This window comes from Ovis canadensis, chromosome 12, assembly GCF_042477335.2.
Source record: "Ovis canadensis isolate MfBH-ARS-UI-01 breed Bighorn chromosome 12, ARS-UI_OviCan_v2, whole genome shotgun sequence".
Lineage (NCBI taxonomy): Eukaryota > Metazoa > Chordata > Mammalia > Artiodactyla > Bovidae > Ovis > Ovis canadensis.
In genome coordinates, this window is record NC_091256.1 from 32,336,476 (window position 1) to 32,356,668 (window position 20,193).

General features: G+C 44.3%; 1 protein-coding gene across 2 annotated transcripts in view; it reads left to right on the forward strand.

Annotated features, from left to right (window-relative positions):
* The window catches only part of TGFB2 (transforming growth factor beta 2), a 95,309-nt gene that overhangs the window by 18,536 nt on the left and 56,580 nt on the right, over positions 1-20,193 (forward strand). The window contains exon 2 of one of the 2 annotated variants that reach the window (XM_069544614.1): positions 224-307. The exons of the other annotated variant lie outside the window; for it this stretch is intronic. Coding sequence (XP_069400715.1) covers positions 224-307 — 84 coding nt within the window. The remainder of the gene's footprint in view (positions 1-223; positions 308-20,193) is intronic. 2 annotated transcript variants of the gene reach the window in all.

Sequence of the window (20,193 nt, forward strand, 5' to 3'; positions counted from 1 at the left end):
GATTGCTGGTTAAGGCATGCCAAAAGATCTGGGGTGAGAATCCACAATCCCCCAGACTTGCTTACCCCGTAGTCCCCTGGCCCTGAGTAGTGGGGCCCTTCTGTTTCTGGGGGAATGATAAATACATGCATTGCGTCCCTCTTCTGCATTGAATCTTTGTATAGCTCTGTATAGGCATCTCCTCAGTAAAATAGCTAATGACTGTGCTTTTTAAAACTCCTAGCTGTCTGCCCAGTTGTTACAACACCCTCTGGCTCAGTGGGCAGCTTGTGCTCCAGACAGTCCCAGGTTTTCTGTGGGTACCTTGGTGAGTACACTCGTCTGCTTTATATACCTCATTTGGCGTAGTGGTAGCCAGCCCATCTTTAGTGTTTGTCTCCTGGGTGGGGGTGGGACTTATCAGAGGCAAAAGAGAAGTCTGAAGTGGAACCTCGTAGCTGGACAGTCACACAGGTGCCCCCCGATCTTGTCGTCAGAGTGTCTATCAGAAAAACTCATGAATGCTTTGAAGTGCTATGATGACTTGATTCTAATACGGGGGAGGATGGATTGTGGGTCTATGAGATGTGTGATCCAGGGCTTCCCAAATGACTTGATAGATTGATCTCTTGACTCCCTGGGAGGATACTCTGGGTGGGGGCGGGGGGGGGGGGGGGAGGGGCTGGCGCGTGGATTGTATGGCCAGAATGTCAAGGGTTCCTTTTTTTGGTCTCTTATTTGAACCTGTGTTCTTATTTCTGACACACAGCAATGGCTCAATGAATGTTTCTGGTACTGAACTGAAAGGGAAGAAGGAGATTTTTCTCTCCTTTGAAGTTCTACAGGGAGGACAGTGGGAAATGTATGCTGATCATTGTGGCCTTCATACGGTCATTAATGGGTTGTTTGTGGCCTTCATACGAGTTGCATGACAGAATGGGATGATCATGGTCAAGGCTTCAGTTGGCTGAACCTGAGAGCTTGCCACTGTGCCCTGACCCTCAGGACAAGTGCAGGCCCCTCAGAGCCTAACCCCGTGTGATAGGCTGGGGTGGAGTAGGGGGGCGGTGGTCACCAAAGCTGGAGGGCTCACCCCGTTCTGATTTGGAACATTAATAAATCAGCCAGCTTTTATTGAGTGCCATCTTTTATCATCTGCTGAGCCATGAGACCACAGCAAAGAACAGGTCTTAGGTGATCGTGACACTCAAACACTCTGGCCCAGGTGGTACCCTGATCCATGCTCAAGAAGGGAGGAAATGGACTTACTCTCCTGGCATTGGTTCCCTCTACACTTTTGAGGCCCCGAGGAAGCATGAATTATATGGATTCTAAATTCAAGTGGAGATCCCAAATAAGGACAGGAGAAATGTTTTTATTTCCCCAATAGAGGTCTTCACTCCCTGGGTTATCCTGCTATGCACTTTACCACTCCTAATTGTGAAAGTGTTAGTCACTCTGTCGTGCTCGATTTTTTGCGACCCCATGAACTGCAGCCCATCAGGCTCCTCTGTCCATGGGATTTTCCAGGCAAGAATACTGGAGTGGGTTGCCATTTCCTTCTCCAGAGGGTCTTCCTGACCCAGGGGTCAAACCTGGATCTCCTGCACTGCAAGCAGATTCTTTACCAACTGAGCTACTAACCTTGCTCCTTGGGAATCAAGGAATCAAGAAATGAAATAGTCTGTTTACAGTAACCTAAGCTGGGCTTTCCTCAAAAACAAAACTGATTCCATTGAGAATCTATATTTATTTGAGTACAGAAGGCCTCAGAATGGCTAGAAGCTGCCATGTAAATAAAAAGAGTGGATGGCTTCATCCATACTTTTTAAGTTCCCATTTGTAAGGCAGATTGTATTTGGTGTTCCATCTCTAAACTTGTATTTTATTGTGCTGTCTAAACCAAGGAGTTAACTGTCTGCTTTTTGTTTGTTTGTTTGTTTCGCCAGCTTGTTGGAAAAGACAAGGGGAAGGGATGAGAGGAGGAAAACGTGTGTTGAATTCCAGCCCCCCCACCCGCCCCCATGTCCCGGGTACTGAAGGCCTGTCATCCTTATTCTCCCCATGTTAGTTGGTTGGCGAGGGTGGGATGGAATCCCCATTTTTGAGGGAACTCTGGCTTGGAGAGGTGACTACCTTGTCCTCAGCCATCAAACTAGCAGAGAGAATAGAAGCTAATCCTGAGTTCAGGTCTGGCCTTCATGCCTCCACCACACCACAGAGACCCCAGACTTTTTTTGCTTGCTTTTCTTTTGTTTCCCTTGGGAATCCCATCCCATTCGTTTTTATAATTCTCTTACCTACCACTTTGGATTCATTTCCTTTTCATCTTTTCCTCATAGTAAACAAATGGAGAGGTCTCCCCTTCCACTTGGCCTCGGACACTCCTTCTCATTTGGGGTTATTTTCGGTCATTTAATGGCTGCAAGCTTCCCCCTTTCTTTGGTGGAAAAACATCGGAAGCCCACCCTGCCTCTCCTGAGTCTGGGAAAATCAGGAGTGTCTCAGAGGGTGAGGCTGGGGAAAGAGATCCCTGTTCAGTGGGAGGCCCTCCTGCCCCACCCAGCTTCCCGCCTGGGAGTCAAGCCTGCAGACCCTTCCAGACCTTCCATGCAAGACTGCTGAGCAGTGGGGCTCTGCAATTTTTTTTTTTTTTTTTTTGGTCTCTGTTCTTAGAAATAGTAATTGAGTAAAAATGTAAGTGAGCCGATGCCAGGGGGCAGGCGTCCAGGGTCAGGGTGAATTTCTCCATGCTGACTGTGATTCTGAACACTCGTTAAGTGGAGGCTGGCTGGTGCCAAGCGGCTTGAGGGTCATCCCTGTCACCTTGTGTGAACTGCCTCTCCATTCCAAGGAGATGCTGGGAGTGGCTGCAGGGAGTCGGCGGGGTGGGGGGACCCGTGGCGCCTCTGGCTTTCCTCCCTCCCTCTCTAACCTGGGTGTAGTTATCACCACGTGTCCTGACACCCATGCTTGGACTGGCAGTGCTGATGCCTCCTCAGTTTTACATCAGATCCCCTGGAGGAAGCCTGTGTGGCCCCCATCGTAGCCTGTGTGGCCGCTACATCATTTCCCCCTCGCCTCCCATCCCCTTTAAGTTCACTCTCCTCCAAAATGTAGGTTGAGATGAGCTTAGCCCGCCTGTAGGTTTTTCTTCTAATATAGACGAGTCCAGGAGATAAGCAGTCCAGATGGTCTCTCCAGGAAGGAATGGGTTAAGAGTCACGAAGGCAAATCCAGCTCTGTTTGTTCTTTAAGTATTTACTGAGCATGATGCCTTTCATTAGCTTGGTTCAGATTTAAGGATGGGCTTCTCAGAGTGTGACCTGCATTTTTTGTACATTCCAAAGGGTCATCAAAAGCGGATTCCTGGGCCTGTCTTGAGTCAGAGTCCCTGGGGTGGGTGGAACCCGAGGAGTCTGTACCTTTAAAAGGCAGTGCAGGTGCACCAGTCCCGACTAACCTGATGCAGTGGAGGCTCTTATTCTGCCGGTTTGTTTACTCCAGGTCCTTCAGCCTGAAGGATTCAGATCTAGCAGGGCCTCTGTTTGATCAGCTGGTACCGCAAGTGTGAGACCCCGAATCCATAGCGTGACCACGTTTTCACCCTGTGCTCTTTATGTCCCCCAATGCATACAACGATCGAGTTAGGTCCGTGGTTAATCATGCTGATCACACATCACCCCTGCTTACCACTCACCACAGAGGGGCTGTGAATGTGCAGGCAGATGACCACGTGGCGGCGGGTGGATGCCTTGTTGGGAGGTTATGCACGCGAGTGGATGCCTCCCCGTGAGGCTGGATTGGGCAGCACAGTTTCAAAACAAATGTATAATGTGCAAGTGATGTACAATTTATAATGCCATAGCCGGTGTATAATGTTTAGTTCGCTGAGGTAGTATTTGGTCAAAGCACCGCTGACCTCTTCATGGCCTGAAATCTGTTCTGAGACATTCCATGGGGTAAGGATCTCGCCAACAATGGAATGTAAACTCTACTCACTCAGCCCAACTCAGTTCCAAGTAACTGAAGTTTTCTGTTTTCAAATAGTGTTTTGGGTTGTTTTTTTTTTTTTTTTCAACCGGAGGTATTCGAGCAGGTGAAAATCTGACCTAGATATTAAATAGAAAAAGTTAATAATAAATGACTTGGTATTTTCTTTGTGCAACCTAGATCTCCTGTGATTTTGATGTTGTTTTAGAACCATCCAGTATTTTGAATCCAACCACACAATATGGCTATTCTATAACTACTGTAGTGTTTTTGACGATCAAGATAGAGAAATAGCCAGCTCTTCTACATGCTGAACCAAAAAAAAAGCATATTTTTTAAAAATAAACATGCCCAGAAATTGTCTTTGTGCCCCGAGTGATTTCTCTGTTATTTCTACCAGTTTGAGAGCTAGGTTGTTTGCTCTGTGGTGAAGAGTAAATATAACAGTGAACTAACACCAGGGGAAGAGGCACTAACTACTGTGGCCACTTTATAGCTGCCCTTGGATCACACTGGTCAGGCTTAATAACCACTGGAAAACAGGAAGTTTAAAGTCTTAATACCATAAGAACTCTCATCGCTTTGCAGATTTAAACAATGGGAATAAGCATTTTTCTATTGAAGCAGGAAAAGAATGACTAGTCGTATTCATTCTGCTTCCCAGCAAGCCTTCCATTAAAAAAGGTCTCTACGTGCACTACAAATATAGATCTAGTTGTAAGACAGATGTCTAATGCATGCAAAGATCATAGGAAGACGAAGGTAAACACGAGACATCCTTACGATCGTCATTCACTCCGCAGTGTTCATTGTCGCAATGTACTAGGTGTCCATGTAGGCACTAGTGATGCCATCAGTGAATAAAACAGAAAACTTTGCCCTTGGGGAGCTTCACATTTTGGAGGAAGAAGATAGGCAATTAATTAAAAAGATGAGAATGGTAGAATATGATCAGTGTGATAGGACAGAAAATCAGAGCAACGTTGGGGAGCGGGGAGGTGAGTTGCAATTTGATCAGAAGTATCCTAGGAGATGAGATTAGAGAGATAACGACAGATGGGTCAGGTGGGGACTTGGAGGCCATTGCCAAGTCTGTGGGTTTTCCTCTGAATCAAATGGGGAGAAGGGCAGTTTTAGCCAAGGGGTTCTGCAGCAAAATGAAGGACAGTGACCAAGGCAATAGCAGGAAGCCCACTGAGCTGGTCTTGGCAATGCACTGGGAAGGCATTCAGCCCAAGGAAGTTCCAACAACGAGGAACTTCAACAAGACCTTCCTTGTGCTGAGTTCATTCTTTAACAGATAATTTGATAGGCAGGTCACAGATGGGTTCTGTATATAGAATATGTTTTTTTTGTTGTTGTTGTTGTTTGTTTGTTTTAAATGGACACTCCTGAATTACTGGCACCCCACCCCCTTCCTTTCTGGAAAGAAGCTACCTTTGCACCTTCTGTGTATGCAAATAACCTCTTGGGTCTCCCATCTTGTGCTGACAAGTGTGGAATGGCAGCTGCTGGAGGCTGTTCTTATTGGATTGCTTAGTCACAGCCACCCTCGATTCATGCCCAGGAACACAAGACACTAAACTCATAGGTGACCACGGTTGGCCTCCGAGAATGACAAGCTGTCTCTTCCTGTAGGAAGTGGAAAGTCAGACTTGGAAGGCTCTTTGGATCTGTCCAGCTGTGCCTTGTACGTTTGCCTAAACTTTGAAATGAGGTCATAAGCCAGGGAATGTGTAAAACTATGTCTCTTATCAGTCAAAAAGCATTCCTGTTGGACCAGAGTTTGTGTTCCCATTTTTAAGTTTTGAGCAGCAAGACTTTACACTGGGATGTTGGTTCGATTCCTTCATCCATGTCTATAAGACATGTCAATCGCATCTACTGCATTCAGATGCTGTGTGAGCTCTGCCCGTGGATGGAGTAATAGAACACAGATCCTGACTTCAGGAGCCTTTGACTTGGTGAGGAGCTCAGGCCGACCAAACCAGCCCAACCAAACTGAGAAGCTAACACCATGTGGTTGATTATAAGTAAGGGTCTGAGAGGTTAGAAGAATCGATGAGCTTGATCTAGACAGGTCAAGGAAGCCTTCTTAGGGGGAGCTGGTATTTGCTGCTTGAAAAGATGGCCTTTGGGAGGATAGTTTGGCAGTCAGTCAGTAGCACTAGGAAGTTTTCAGCTTTCAGGAAGGGGAAGATTTGCCCTTTCATGTTTTCTCCCTCTTTGAGCTCGCATGACTACTGTCTTGATGAATCATGAAACAGCAGAAGCACTTACTGTATTCTTTGAAAAATTGAATGTGTACCTACAGGAGACCCACTATGAAATAGTGAGGCTGGAGAACAGGGCAAAATTGTTGTATCAGGTATCTGTTTTTTTTTTTTTTTTTAATTTTGGTTCTTTTTACTCTTTGCTTGAAACAACTTTGGATTAAAACATTTTCTTCCCTTTAACTTTTTAAATTTTAACATGAAAATAGTCATGTTGAGGTATCTGTTATTCAGAAGACATAATGGACCCGTGGTGTACAAAGTCCATTATACAGCTCAAAGTCATTAGAGCTTCTTTCCCCTTCTCAAAGGCACATCACAAAGGTTGATCCCTCACTTATGTCCTATGGATTCTATGACATCTTTTGTTGCGGGACCCAGGCTGAGGGAGCAGCGTCTAACCTGGGCATGCTGACCTCCTGGCTGGACCGCAGGAGATGTACAGTTATCCACAACTACATTCCAGTGGCCATCATGACTTCAGTAGGGCAAGAAGGGGCACAAGAAAAGGATCTGTTTGGCGGTGGGTCTAGAAGAGAGGAGTTTGACCAAATGGTATAGTCTACCGTAGTGTAAGTGGAGGCGTTGGGGAAAAGAGAAGGATTTCACCCATGTTGAAAACTTGCTATGTTGTTGGTATGGCATGGTTGGATCCACACTTTTGCATTGTCCATGGAATTATAAGGAGCTTTATAATGGATATTTGCTGAATACTTAGTCAGTTGGCTTTATAAGACAGACAGCAATTTCCTTCAGCTTCACTTTTATTGTTATTTTTAAAGTCTTTGTTGAATTTGTTACAATATTGCTTCTGCTTTATGTTTTGGTTTTTTTGGCTATGGGGCATGTGGGATCTTAACTCCCTGACCATGGATGGAACCCATATTCCTGCCTTGGAAGGCAAAGTCTTAACCACTGGACCTCCAGGGAAGTCCCCTTCATTTTTATATACAACTTATTCCTCCAACCAAAACAAGTTTGTTTGGTGTCAGAGGCACAGTTGGTAGTACTAGATTTAGGAAGCAAGTCCTGATATGTTCTGTGAAATTTATGTGTGGCAGGGAAACTCAGGCTTACCTCCAAAACATGTACTCACCTCTCTTCGCCTTAGGGTCTCAGGTTGCCAGTATGTTCCCGACATGCCCAGCATTATCTGGTAAATGTTCTTCACAATCCAGGTTAAGTTTCTATGAGACTGTAAGTCTGAAGATGCTTAGCTGTAGCTAGACGTACCATGACTCTCCTATTTCTTATCTCTTTTTATGAGTTCCATGCCAATTGAATGAGTTAAACATTGGGTACCATGTGGCTCCCTCAAATTCTGTCTAACCTGAGCCTTAGTCTCCTGACAGTAACCAGTGAGGTCAATGGCTTAGTTTCAGGCTCCCTCCTGCTGTATCCAGTGAGAACACTGCAGAATGACCCCACCTGGCATGAGGCATCTCCTGTGCCCCTCTCAACCCAGGGGCAGCCATCCATCTGCTCTGAACGCCCCTGAGCATGCTGGGTAAATCCCTGCTTGCAAGTTCCCCATCATCTCGGCAGCCTATTCTTAGTAGCAGCAGATGCTGAGCATCTCCATCCTGCTTTTGGGGTCAGCAGTGGGAAAGAGCAGAAAAAAATGAAAGCATTGTTTTGCACATGGCTGGACATCTGTATTTCTGAATTGCCCTGTTGTGTGGATGATGCAACTGCTGGAGCTGTTTTGCTGAATGTGAACTTTGTCCACCAACTGGACTCTAAATTGGTTTTGGATCCTTGTGAAATCTAAACGGTCAGACCATATTTTTCTAATCTTCAGCTGGACTGTATCTTCGCTCTGAAGTGGAGCTGATTCGTTTCTGCTCACATCCACCGCAGGGGTTGCCTCTCTGTTTTTCTGCTCTGCGTTGCTTGTTTTCTCAAGGCTGCTACTTACCTCGTCCATTGTGTGTATTCAGGAGAGCAGGAGGGCAGCTCCCTGTGGCCACTGAGGCCACTGTGGCTTCAGGGATGGTTTACTCAAGTGTTATTGTTAGGGAGAGAGCTGACTGGTTTTCAGAAACTGACCAGGGGGAGCGTCAGGACCAGCTCACCCACAGGTATGCTGGTACCATGGCAAAAACTCGGGCTTGGACTTCAGATAGCAGAGCACTCAGATCCTTTACTGGAAGTGCTGACCCTCAGGGCTGTGGTCTCTACTTGGGTGCTCTGCTACTGAGATTCTCAACTTCACTGTGTATAATATAAAAAACATAAACTCAGACTGGGGTCCACCTTCAGAAATTCAGATTTGGTTGGTCTGGGCTGGGAGCTGGCATCTTTAGTTTTAAAAAGCTTCCCAGGGCATTCTGATGTGCAGCCAGATTTGAGAATCTCTGTTTTGGGAGTTTATGTAACATTTGCTACTGTGATTTTTGTCTAGCTATCCATGTCCTGTTATGAATTTCTGCATGAAAAAAAGGCAAAGATCTAGGTGGGGTGTTAATAAATGAAGAGGCTGGATCCTGGCTTTAGTGAAAAGAAAATGAATAATAATGATATTGATCACTGTTAGTTATTGCATACTTATGTTAGGCACTGCACTAATCTTTATATTAGCCCTATAGGATAAACAGGGCTTCCCTGGTAGCTCATCTTGTAAAGAATCTGCCTGTAATGCAGGAGACCCCACTTCAATTCCTGGTCAGTTCTTGGGCTTCCCTGGTGACTCAGATGGTAAAAAATCTCCCGGCAATGCAGAAGACCTGGGTTTGATCCATGACTTTGGAAGATCCCTTAGAGGAGGGCGTGGCAACCCACTCCAGTATTCTTGCCTGGAGAATCCCCTGGACAGAGGAGCCTGGTGGGCTACAGTCCATGGAATCCCAAAGAGTCGGACACAACTGAGTGACTTAGCACAGCTCAGCACATCATAGGATAAACACTGCTGTTATTTTCAGTTTTACAGATGAGGAAACCGAGGCTTACAGACGTCATATAATTACCCCACAGTCACACAGATAACAAGTGGCAGAGCCAGAACTTGAACTTGGTCTTTCCGGTTCCAAAGTTCATCCAACCCAATCACTCCCCTAAGACGATGAATTTAAATATGAACAAGAGTATTTGGGGTGAAGGGATGAGATGTCAAGAAAGGAGAATTCACTGAGTGAAAATAATATATAACTGTATTTAAGGGAGATCATTCTTTTCTGAAAAAGGAAGAGAAAAAAGATATATTTGGATGGCTTTCTTATTTTCTCTTGAAGCCAGTATTTGTCTCCCCCAAACCTATGGAAATTCAGAGTGAGCAGCAGAACCTAATGACTTGAATGATGGTGTTGGAATTAGGCAGTGGCTTCTGAGTTTAGCTCGTCTTTGCTTCCTGTCTGAGGAGGTAAGACCTCCTACCCCCATTTGAGGAACGACAATGGTTGCTTCTTATCCAAACGTGTACACTGTATGGTACAGCCTTAAGTGATTTTCTTGTCCACGCTGGGTAATTACTGGAGTGTGCAAGGTAAAATCCTGGAATTTCATTTTTTTCTCCCTATATAAGAACAACTTTTTTTTTTTTTCCAGGCTAGTAAATCTGAGTTCTTAAACTACTCCATTAATCCTTTAATGCCTATTAAAAGTTCAGAATGGTACCAGACCAAGGCCCTGGAAATTCCATCTCCAGCTCTTGGCCACCCTATATATACCCATACATGTCAAAGAATGTTGCAGATTGAGGCATCCAGTAAATATTTGTTAAGTGAGGGAGTGAATGAACTTTGCAAATATGGACCATAATAGAAATAGCATATTGCTAAGGATTTCTTGGGAAATGAGTGAAGTCTTAGTCCACTGGTCTGCTCCCAGTTTTTCCATGGGGCCACTTGATCAATTAGGCAACTCCTAGTTCCTTCCTGGGGTAACTTTTTGTACATTAAGCACAGCAGTATTAATAGGGTTAAAGCAATCGTATTATCTTTGACCTCTGTTTGCATTGCTCAGCCTAGATGAAAGGACACTGCCTTTTTCTTCAGTGTCAGTAGTATTTTTCATGGTATAAGTTGGGTAAAATTCAGAGTCCCCAGAAGCATGGAGAGAGAAAGAGGCAAGTTACTTGCCAGCCCATAGGAAAGCCAAGCCCAACGTTGATGCATTCTTGTCGTGGATGGTCCCACGGGAACACCTAGATTAGCCCCTACTCCTGCTGTGTGTTCAAAGTGCTATCCCTGGAGTTATAAAGGGGCAGTTGGGTTCTCAGCCAGACGGCACAAGTATTTTTAGGGCTCTTCGCCTCTCAATCTAACTTCTGCTTGAAACTTTAACACATGCAGGCTGCACAGAAATGACTTTCAAACTACTCTCTGGGTAGTGTAGGAGGGCTTGGATTAGTACCACAGCCTTTGAGCAAAATTTTTTTTTTTTTTTTATTGCTAACTATCCAACAGGCTGAACAGAGGAAATTCAAGTCTAACCCTGGAGGGACCCCTGTTTAGTCATCTGTCTAGACAGACGAGTTCATATAATGGGCCTCTCTGTTTCTTTTGCTTTGTTATAACAGACGGTGGTCCCTTCCTTTCAACTCTATGAGGATGTCAACCTTTGGTTTTTTGATCCCAGCCTACTGTTGATAAGCCAAGAAAGTGACTCACACATGAGCCGAAGATGACTCTCGAGTGTGACACAGTCTGTGATATAATAGAAAGAAAACATAGACTTTGCATAAAGGAGAATCCTGGGTAAAAATCCTGACTGTGAAATATTAGGCAAGTCACTTACCCTCTCTGAACCTCATTTTTCTCTTCTCTAAAATGAAAATTAATTTTAAAAAAATACTCTTTTAAATGGTACTTAAAAAGAGAGAGAGGTTAGCACATAAAAATGCCTTGCATGTGGTAGGGAGTGAATATATTTTTTATTCATTCATTCATTCATTCATTCAAGGTGATCAGTAAAGACTTAACTTTTCTTGTTTTTTTGTATCCTGAGAACTCTAAGAAAACCAGAAATTCCAGCCCATATTTTTAATATCAAGTCATATGTTGAGAAAAGCAAGTGATAGATATTTTTTAAGCCTAGGAAAAAGTTGAAAATAGTTCCAATTTCTGTTAGACAAAAATAATATTGGAGATATCATTTAAATATTGGTAGAGGTAAGTAAGGCAGAATGATATTCTTGGTTTTATCAGAAGGGCTCAAAATTCTCAGAACCTGCCTGAAAGAACTCTCTTTGTTAGTAACTATTTCTGCAGCTAAGTAGTACATCTCTCTCCCTTGTTATTTCACTTTATTTTTAAGCATTTTGCTGGTTCCATTATATATAGACAATATTATACATGATATACATGCACACACATATACATATTAACCTTTGAGATATGTTCCGGTTCACTTTTGTTTGCCAAAGTAGGCTACTATGAAATGAGTGAAATATTAGAAATATCAGAAATATAAAAATATTAGATATTCTGAAATATCAAAATATTAGAAATATTATCAGAAGCCACATAGGCTCCTGATCATACTTTTGTTTTCAGTTTAAACAACATTTTTGTGTGTGTTATTTTACTTTAATCTCTTCCTGAGCTGTCACTGAAAGCAGTAATGTGGAAAATATTGTTTGATTCAATTTAATTCAATAAATATTCACTGAGCATGTACAGCCTCCAGGGCTTGCTGCCTGACTCACACGGGTGGATAAAAATGGGGAGAGTAGGGGTGGACCCCCCAGAAGAGGCAGCACGGATAGCCCAGGGGAAGGCACTGCAATCCTAGGACACAGGTGTGAGTGGGGACACCAGATTCCTTTCGCTAGAACAATGGTTGGGCGCGCTCCTTCTTTAAGCCTCAGTTTCTTAGCTCACACCAAAATGCAATAATCACAGTGGGTACAGGACAGAGGGGATGCGCCTCAAAACGTGTGAAATTGGTTTTGTCAGTGTTCTTCTTATTCTTTTTATTGTTATTCTTCTATTATGGCTGCCCCCAAGTAGCTTATAACCTATTGGTGAAAAAAGTTGATAACCCACCACCCTACGCAAAGCAGCGGAACCATTCAAAAGTTGCTGAATGATATTTACAAGCCAAGGCCAATGGTAACACAAAGACAAAATGATTGAGTAATGAAAACAACTTAAAAAAAATTTGATCTGTATTGTATGCAGATTGCTACGTGCACCTGAGTGGTGAATAGCCACAACCTCCGTACGGAAAGGGAAATAGGAAAGTCAGTGTCTCCTTCAGCTGTTAAAGGACAGAAGCAAATGATGTCTGTGTTGATAGCAAAGCTTTTCCCGTCTCAGAGTACAGTTCTTGACGTTTCCATACATTGAAATTCCATTAGAACCCACTGCTTTACGTGGCTTCGGATACGGTATGTCTGAGTCATGTCTCTTTGAATACAACTGCAATCAATAAAAAACCCAGTAAAATGTGGTTAACCACAAGGACATCCCTCCCCACCAGCCCCACCCCCAGTCAGTACTGTGATTCATTCAGTTTACTGCTCCTCCCCGGTCGGTCGTAGACTGTTGAGAGACACAGGCTTCTTCGAATACAAAGAACAGAAAGTCCCCCTCTTGTGCTGGTTTGCCGGCTCCTGTGTTGTCTCGCATGCCCCACTCCTGACCCCCGGGAAGCCCCGTCCTGTCCTGGCCTGGGGTGTCTGTGGCCTCAGCATCACAGGGACACAGGATAGATGTCTCCGGAGGATGTGGCCTGAGGTCCCAGCAAGCCTTACCGAGTAAACAATCTTGCCCTCTCTCTGCCGGTACAACTGGCTTCCTGTTTCATCCTTTGTAACGGGAATCTTGAGGTCCCCAGTAGCCCTCAGCTTCGTTTTCATTCCTTATGTGTCTTGTGCTGCTTTTTCCTTCTTGTTCTTACACAGTAGGGAACTCAGGCAGCGGGAGGGGTTGTGAATGCGCGGGGAGGTCAGAGGGGAGGAGAGGAAGGGAGGGTGGGAGACAGGTGTGCAGAGGACGGAGGCAGCCTTCACCTGCTCGCTGTCTGGACTTGGCCATTCCTCACGGGGCAGCACCTTCCCAGGCCAGTGAAGCCAGAAGGGTGTCTGGCAGCAGCCTTGAGCTGTCATCCTGGAAATCCCAGACCTTCCATTACCCACAGGGGACGTCAGGCTTCACGACTACCTCTAACTGTCAAAGCAGACCTAGAGAAGAGTATGCTCTATTTCCTTTATTCTTAGGACAGTGGTGTACCTTTCTTAGTTCCCGCCTTGATGGTTTTTCTCAAGGTTGCCATTTGGGAGGAGGTTTTCTTTAAAAATGCTGAGGTTGGCTATTCGGAAAGTAAGATGAAGCCAATGGAAAATGGTGTCCTTTTTCTGTGCTCTTAACTGAGGGAGGTTCAGTCCTGATCAAATCAGTGAAGCCCAAGGTTTAAGTCACAGGTTAAGGCTGTGTTAGAATCCAATTTTTCCACTTTTCTCTACTTGCTGCTATTTAATGGAGAGAAAGGTGAACCTAAAGATGCCTAATTATGCTTAACTTCTTTTACTTATGGGGGGAACCAGTCACCCTTCACTAAGAATCTGTATCAGTTTCTTTTATTCACACTTAGTATTTTGTCCAAAATAAACAATAACAACAAAAAGAACAATATTTATAATAATAACATTTATTACTTATATCCATGTAGTGCTTCTACCCTAGGGACCTTCCTAAGCACTTTAGAGATACTGACTCATTTGATCCTGGCAACACTAGGTAGATATTATTATTTTCTCCATTTCACATGGGAGGAAACCAAAGCACAGAGATAGATGAAATCACTCCCCAGATCTGTAGCTAATAAGGGGCAGAAACAAGACCCCCACCTCATATTTGCCATTATCATCATTAGTCCCATTAATTGACCCTTGAGCTGATCATGTGACACAGAAGTGGCAATGCTGTGTCATAATTAAGGGCACAAACTCTGAAATGAAAACCGCTCCAGAAAACTATCTGTTTGGGGAAAGGCGGTGAGGTCTGAAAGCACACGCCACCTGGCTTAAAATATAGAAATCACTTATATATATGAGAAACCTATGTGGTGAATATCCACCCACGCAGCGCTCCTTTGGGATGAAACTGAAAAGAGCAGTCAACATGCCAAGTTCTCTCCAGATGACTTTTGAAAACTCACCCCTCTGATTAGCAAACAGTACAGATGTTGATAGAGTTGGAGGATTTTTAATATCTTTATTTGAATTACACAAAGCAGCCAAATGTAGTTGGCCCTGGGCTGCAGCCTATATGTGTCTGGATGCCAAGAAGCAACTGTGCTCCGCTGGGATGCCGAGCATTCCAGACCTGTTACCTTGTAAGTGTAATATTTACCAGATTTTCGCTTCATCTGGAGATGAAGAGCAGAGCTGCCCAGAGTGGGGGCGGGCCTGGCTGCTGGGAAGGGAGCTCCGTGTGCAGAGGCATCCCCGAGTGAGCAGGGAGCTGGGGAGGTGAGCACAGATCTGCCAGAAACAAGCCTTTTTCCTGGCAACCAGGGATCTAGGAAAAAATAACAGACCTTACGTGGTTGGGGTGCCCAGCAAACTCATGGGGCAGAGTGCTTTTGCTTTCACAATCCTATTTTATCCTCACGTCTCTAGGTGATAGAAGCTGTCTTGTCCCCATTTTATAGATGGGGGTAATGCAGTTCACGGCTTCCCTGATAGCTCAGTTGGTAAAGAATCTGCCTGCAATGCAGGAGACCCCAGTTTGATTCCTGGGTCGGGAAGATCTTCTGGAGAAAGGATAGGCTACCCACTCCAGTATTCTTGGGCTTCCCTTGTGGCTCAGCTGGTAAAGAATCCGCCAGCAATGCAGGAGACCTGGGTTCACTACTTGGGTTGGGAAAATCCCTTGGAGAAGGGAAAGGCTACTCACTCCAGTATTCTGGCTTGAAGAATTCCATGGACTGTATAGTCCACAGGGTCACACAGAGTTGGACATGAGTGAGTGACTTTTAACGAAATTTAGAGATATAAGTGGATTGCCCAAGCTCACATATTTAGTTCTCTTCCAAAGTCTGTTTTTATTTTGACTTTAGTAAAACTGATTTGGAGAAAGGAGGTGAAGGTGGCCAAGTGGGGCTGACTCATTCCCTGTAGCTTCTCTTGAGTCTCACTTCCTCTGACCTTCCCAGCCTCCCTGCCAGGTAGGTGTTCCTCGCTTTCTGCAGGTGGGGAACTGAGACCTTGAAAGGTGAAGACAGGTGCCCAAAGCCAGATTTTTAAAGTGACAAAGCCAAAGCAGAATTGGGGTCTGCTGAGTTCCAGACCTTAAATCTTGTGTTATAGAGCTGTGTCTTCATCAGCTGGCAGTGCCAAGCTTACAAACAAAACCCCATCCTAAAACTCTGGACAAGCACAGCTCTCTGTGGTGTTCCTCAGTTGTGAGAAGGGGCTGGAGGCCATTTCAGACAGCCTGTACTGAACCCTGTGTGTTAATAAACAGAGCTAGTAAATGAGACAATGTGATTAAGAGTGTGTGTGTGTGTGTGTGTGTGTGTGTGTGGTGCGCACGTGTGTCCATGCACAAACAGTGAGGCAGTCATAGGCTGGAGGAGAGAAGAATGATTTTCAAATCAAAGAGGTCAGCAGTTGCCAGAGCAGCACATGTGTAATGAACCATATTTTACTTTCATCATCACTCCATGATGAGTAAATAGAGACAAGATCCCCAAGGTTAGCAAAAGGAGACGGTGAGACCGGTCTCCAGTTCTTTCTGCCCTTCCTGAATGGGGCCGGCCATCGGCACCCTCACCATAGCTGGTATTTTTTTTTCTATGTTTTTGGCGTAGGAGTGTTTGACTGAAAATGAAGCCAGAGCATTGGCAGCAGCCCCCCGCCCCCACCTGAAGTGCTCAGGGCTGTCTTCCAATGAGGCTGGAAATATAAACAGAAGAGCTAGTTTGCCTGGGGGCCCCTTGCAAGAGCCCTTACTCGCTACTGCTCCCTTTGCTTTGGGTGTGGGGGAGGTGGGGAGGGTGATGCTTTGGTTGAATCTCACCCAAAAAGCTGTATTTTTAGCCGAAGATGGAAAATTATAAAAGCAAAGGTGTGAAATGAAGCTCTTTGGTGAGTGTTGTCAGTGGAAGAAGTCACCCCCAGCATAGACAAAGTCGCTCCAAGATCCCCATCCCATCCCTGCAGCGCCGGCTCTGGAGAGACTGATAAAGGGACTGGTCTTAAGCACTGGGTTCCACTTCCACCCTGAAGTCGGTAGACAGGTTTCTTTCTCTCTGGAAATTCAGAGTTTTTCTTTACTACTGTGTCCTATACTGGACACTTGTCATAGGAACTGAATCCAAAGGATGATGTTCCATCATTTCAAAGTTTGGTGGTGGTGGTGGAGGGGGTCATAAATACAACAGACCTTGGTTATGCTACTATTTTGTGGAGTGGATTTTGTTTCACGAGTGAATTTGGTCGCTACATTCCCTTTTCTGATTCGGTTTTGGCATCAAGTTTATACTGCCTGCCTGAGTGAGTTGGGATATTGCTCCAGTACTTTCTTTTGGATAGTCTGCATGGTTTAGAATGATGTATTTCCTGAAAGTCTAGTGAGATTCTTCTGTATAACTTCCTGGGACTAGTATTTCTTTTGTGGGACATTTCATAGAGATATTATTTTTAAATTATTTATATGCATTGTCATCCTTCTAGTTTCTTTTTTCCCCATTCCTTTTTTTTATTAATAGGTTTTGTTTTTTTTTTTAGGTTGATTTACAATGCTGTGTTAGTCTCTGGTATACAGCAAAGTGATTCAGTTTTATATATGTATATGTATTCTTTTTAATATTCTTTCCCATTATAGCTTATTACAGGATATTGAATATAGTTCCCTGTACTATATAGTAGGATCTTGTTGTTTATCCAGTCTGCATATAATAGTTTGCATCTGCTAATCCCAAACTCCCAACTCAACTCCCCCCCAAACCCAAATATGGAACGCTTTGTGAATTTGCGTTCACAAAGAGACCATGCAAATCTTCTCTGTGTTGTCCCCACTTTAGTATCTGTGCTGCCAAAGTGAGCACTCCCCATTCTTAAGGGAAGTACTATTTGCATATAGTGAAATGCACAGGTCTTACGTGTGCAGAAAGGGATGCCTTCAACAAAACCTTGAAGCAGAGGAGAGAGGAGTAACTTGCCTTTGGTGAAACAGCCAGTGTTTAGGGAAAGGAGTCAGGGTTAGGAAGAGGATGATGAAAGTCACCGACTCCTGCTCCCAACACAATGCTAAGATCATCATCAAATACTGTTTCTAGTTATCTTAGAAGCGCAGATCTTTAATGGGCTTTCCTTTTCAAGCTCTGGTGGTATATGGAGCTATGATGTGCTTTTTCTCTTTTGATACCTCACCTCAATTATTAAAAAATATTTATTTTTATTTATTTGGCTGCGTCAGGCCTTCGTTGTGGCATGTGGGATCTAAGTCCCTGACCAGGGATAGACCCTGGACCCCCTGCACTGAGAGCACAGAGTCTTAGCCACTGGGCCACCAGGGAAGTCCCCTTCATCTCAGTTTTTGAAAATTAATATCTATGGAGACTAGAAGGTTGTCACATGACACAAGTATACTATACATTATTTTCAGAGTCTTCTTGGAAATAATTGGGGTTTTGAATTAAACACTAGATGGTTAGGAAAGGTTTCAGGGAAGAATAGAAAGCAAAAGGAAAGACAGTTCCCAGTCAGGAAATACTGACAGAGCCTTGGAATTGTGGATGCTGCCCTGGGATATTACAGAAGAGCTGGGAGCTGGATTTATGCTCTCAACAGAGGCTCAGTGGGAAGCCCAGAAGCACAGACACACTCCCGTTTAGGCAGGATAGCCCACTGCTGTTTTGTTAATTAGAATCCTCCTGGGATTTGTAAGTGATGTTTTAGGCAGGTCAAAACTGCAAGATAGCAAAGTGTGTGCCTTTAAAGAAAATGTATCATCTATTGTCAATATGAATCTACATTGAATAAAGCACAGGAACATTTGGAAATGCAGGGATAAGGCTGCTCGTGTAACCTTCAGAGGTCCTTTTATGTTTGGTGGGGAAGCAGGTGACATCGGGGAGGGAGTCACAGGCCTTCATTGTCACACGGGCTCCTCTTGGCTGCAGAGGCAGTAAGAAGTGGCAGCCCTTACATAAACTGTTTATCCCTTTGACCATAATATCTGGAAGTTTTTTGCTGAAGAATTTTAACACAGCTACATGCCAGATTTGGTGATACGTTCTATGAGTCAGGTTTCAAGGAGTTAGAAGCTGCAGCAGAATTAACCACAAGCTTCTGAAGAACTTTCCATGAAACACATTTTCAAGGAAAAACTGTTGCCTTTGGATTTCCCCACCTTAAAAGGTAGAGCGTAAACACACACCGACCAGAGAGTACCACGTTCTGGAGCCTCCCAGAAATTGTGAAATAACACAAGAATGCCTTCCCTCCACCCTTCGTTTCTGCCTCACAGAGCTTGTCATGCGTGGCAATTTTATGGTGGTGTGACAGTTCTGTAGAGATGAGATAAAGGGAAAATTTATTTAAGACTAATGTGGATAGTATAAAGTAATTCATGGGGTGCCCCATCCCTCATCCAAAACATCTTGATTCATTTTTAAAAAACGAAAAAAGGAATTTTGTAGCAGAAGTGTTTTGAGTGTGCTGGGTATGTGTCTTATTTTTTGATGACTGTGGATTGTCATTTATTATTTTGTAGGGTTAGAAGTTACCATCTTTCTCATGTAGACAATTAAAATTGCTATGTTTTAGAATCAGAATAACTTGAGGTGGAGAAAGCATCAGTGGGTATGTGGTCTGTTTGCCAAGATGAGAAAAGGTGTGTTAAATACTCTGTGTGTTATAAACAAGACTGTGTGTAAATGGATCTCTCTTACTGTATGAAATGAAGTACTAAAAGTTGTACCACTTATTGGCTATATTGTTGTTCAGTCTCTAGTCATGTGTGAACCGCAGCAGGCCAAGCTTCCCTGTCTTTCACTATCTCCCGCAGTTTCCTCAAACTCATGTTTATCGAGTCAGTGATGCAATCAAACCATCTCATCCTCTGTCACCTTTTTCTCCTTCTCTCAATCTTTCCGAGCATCAGGGTCTTTTCCGATGAGTCAGCTCTTCGCATCAGGTGGCCAAAGTATTAGAGCTTCAGCTTCAGCGTCAGTCCTACCCTAGATAAATTATGGAATCCTCCTGAACCTTAAGTGCCCTCATCTGCAAAATGGGAACAAAAAGAGTGTCTACCTTGTCGAGTTTTTGTGAAGTTTAAAGGAGAGAATGCAGGTAGGAATCTGATCTGCTGCTTTTGTTATCGGTAACTTCTATATTAAAGGCAGATTTAGAGGCAGTGTACCTACTATCCATTTGCTTCACCTACTGTGACAGCCCTTCACATCCCTAGGGTCTGGCTAAAAAGGAAGAGAGGGCAAAACTCAAATCTGTTGGTTAAAAGGCAACTTGGAGGATGACCTGAGGGGCTTCAGGGAAACCAAGGAAACAGATGAGAGTTGGTTACAGGTGCTTCGGGGCCCCGGGCAGGTATCATTCTTAGGACTGATGATGCTGTGTTCTCACAGACCCCCTGAGAGGGCTTAGGTTCTCTGCATTGTAACCTGAAGGATCCTTCTCTGTGGTGAGGTGGAAGTCAGGATTTGGGTTTGATAATCCACTTACCGGTGCTTTCTGGTTACCAGCTCTGAGCCTCGGTTTCCTTATCTGAAGAGTTCCTTTTGAGGGATGTGTTCCTCAAAAGTTGTTTCTGGGGGATAGATCAGCTTGTGTAAGCAATTGCTTGTTATCTCAGTGACCTCTGAGGAGGTGTGGTGGGCACATTCTTCTTCAGTGACAGTGTCAGAAAGGCCGTCACCAAACAGAGAGCAAAAAACGAGTGTTGGGGTGGATATGGCGGAAGGGGAACTCCCGTGCACTGTCTAAGGGAATGTAACGCGATGCAGCTCCTGCAGAAGAGTATGGAGATTCCTACAAAAT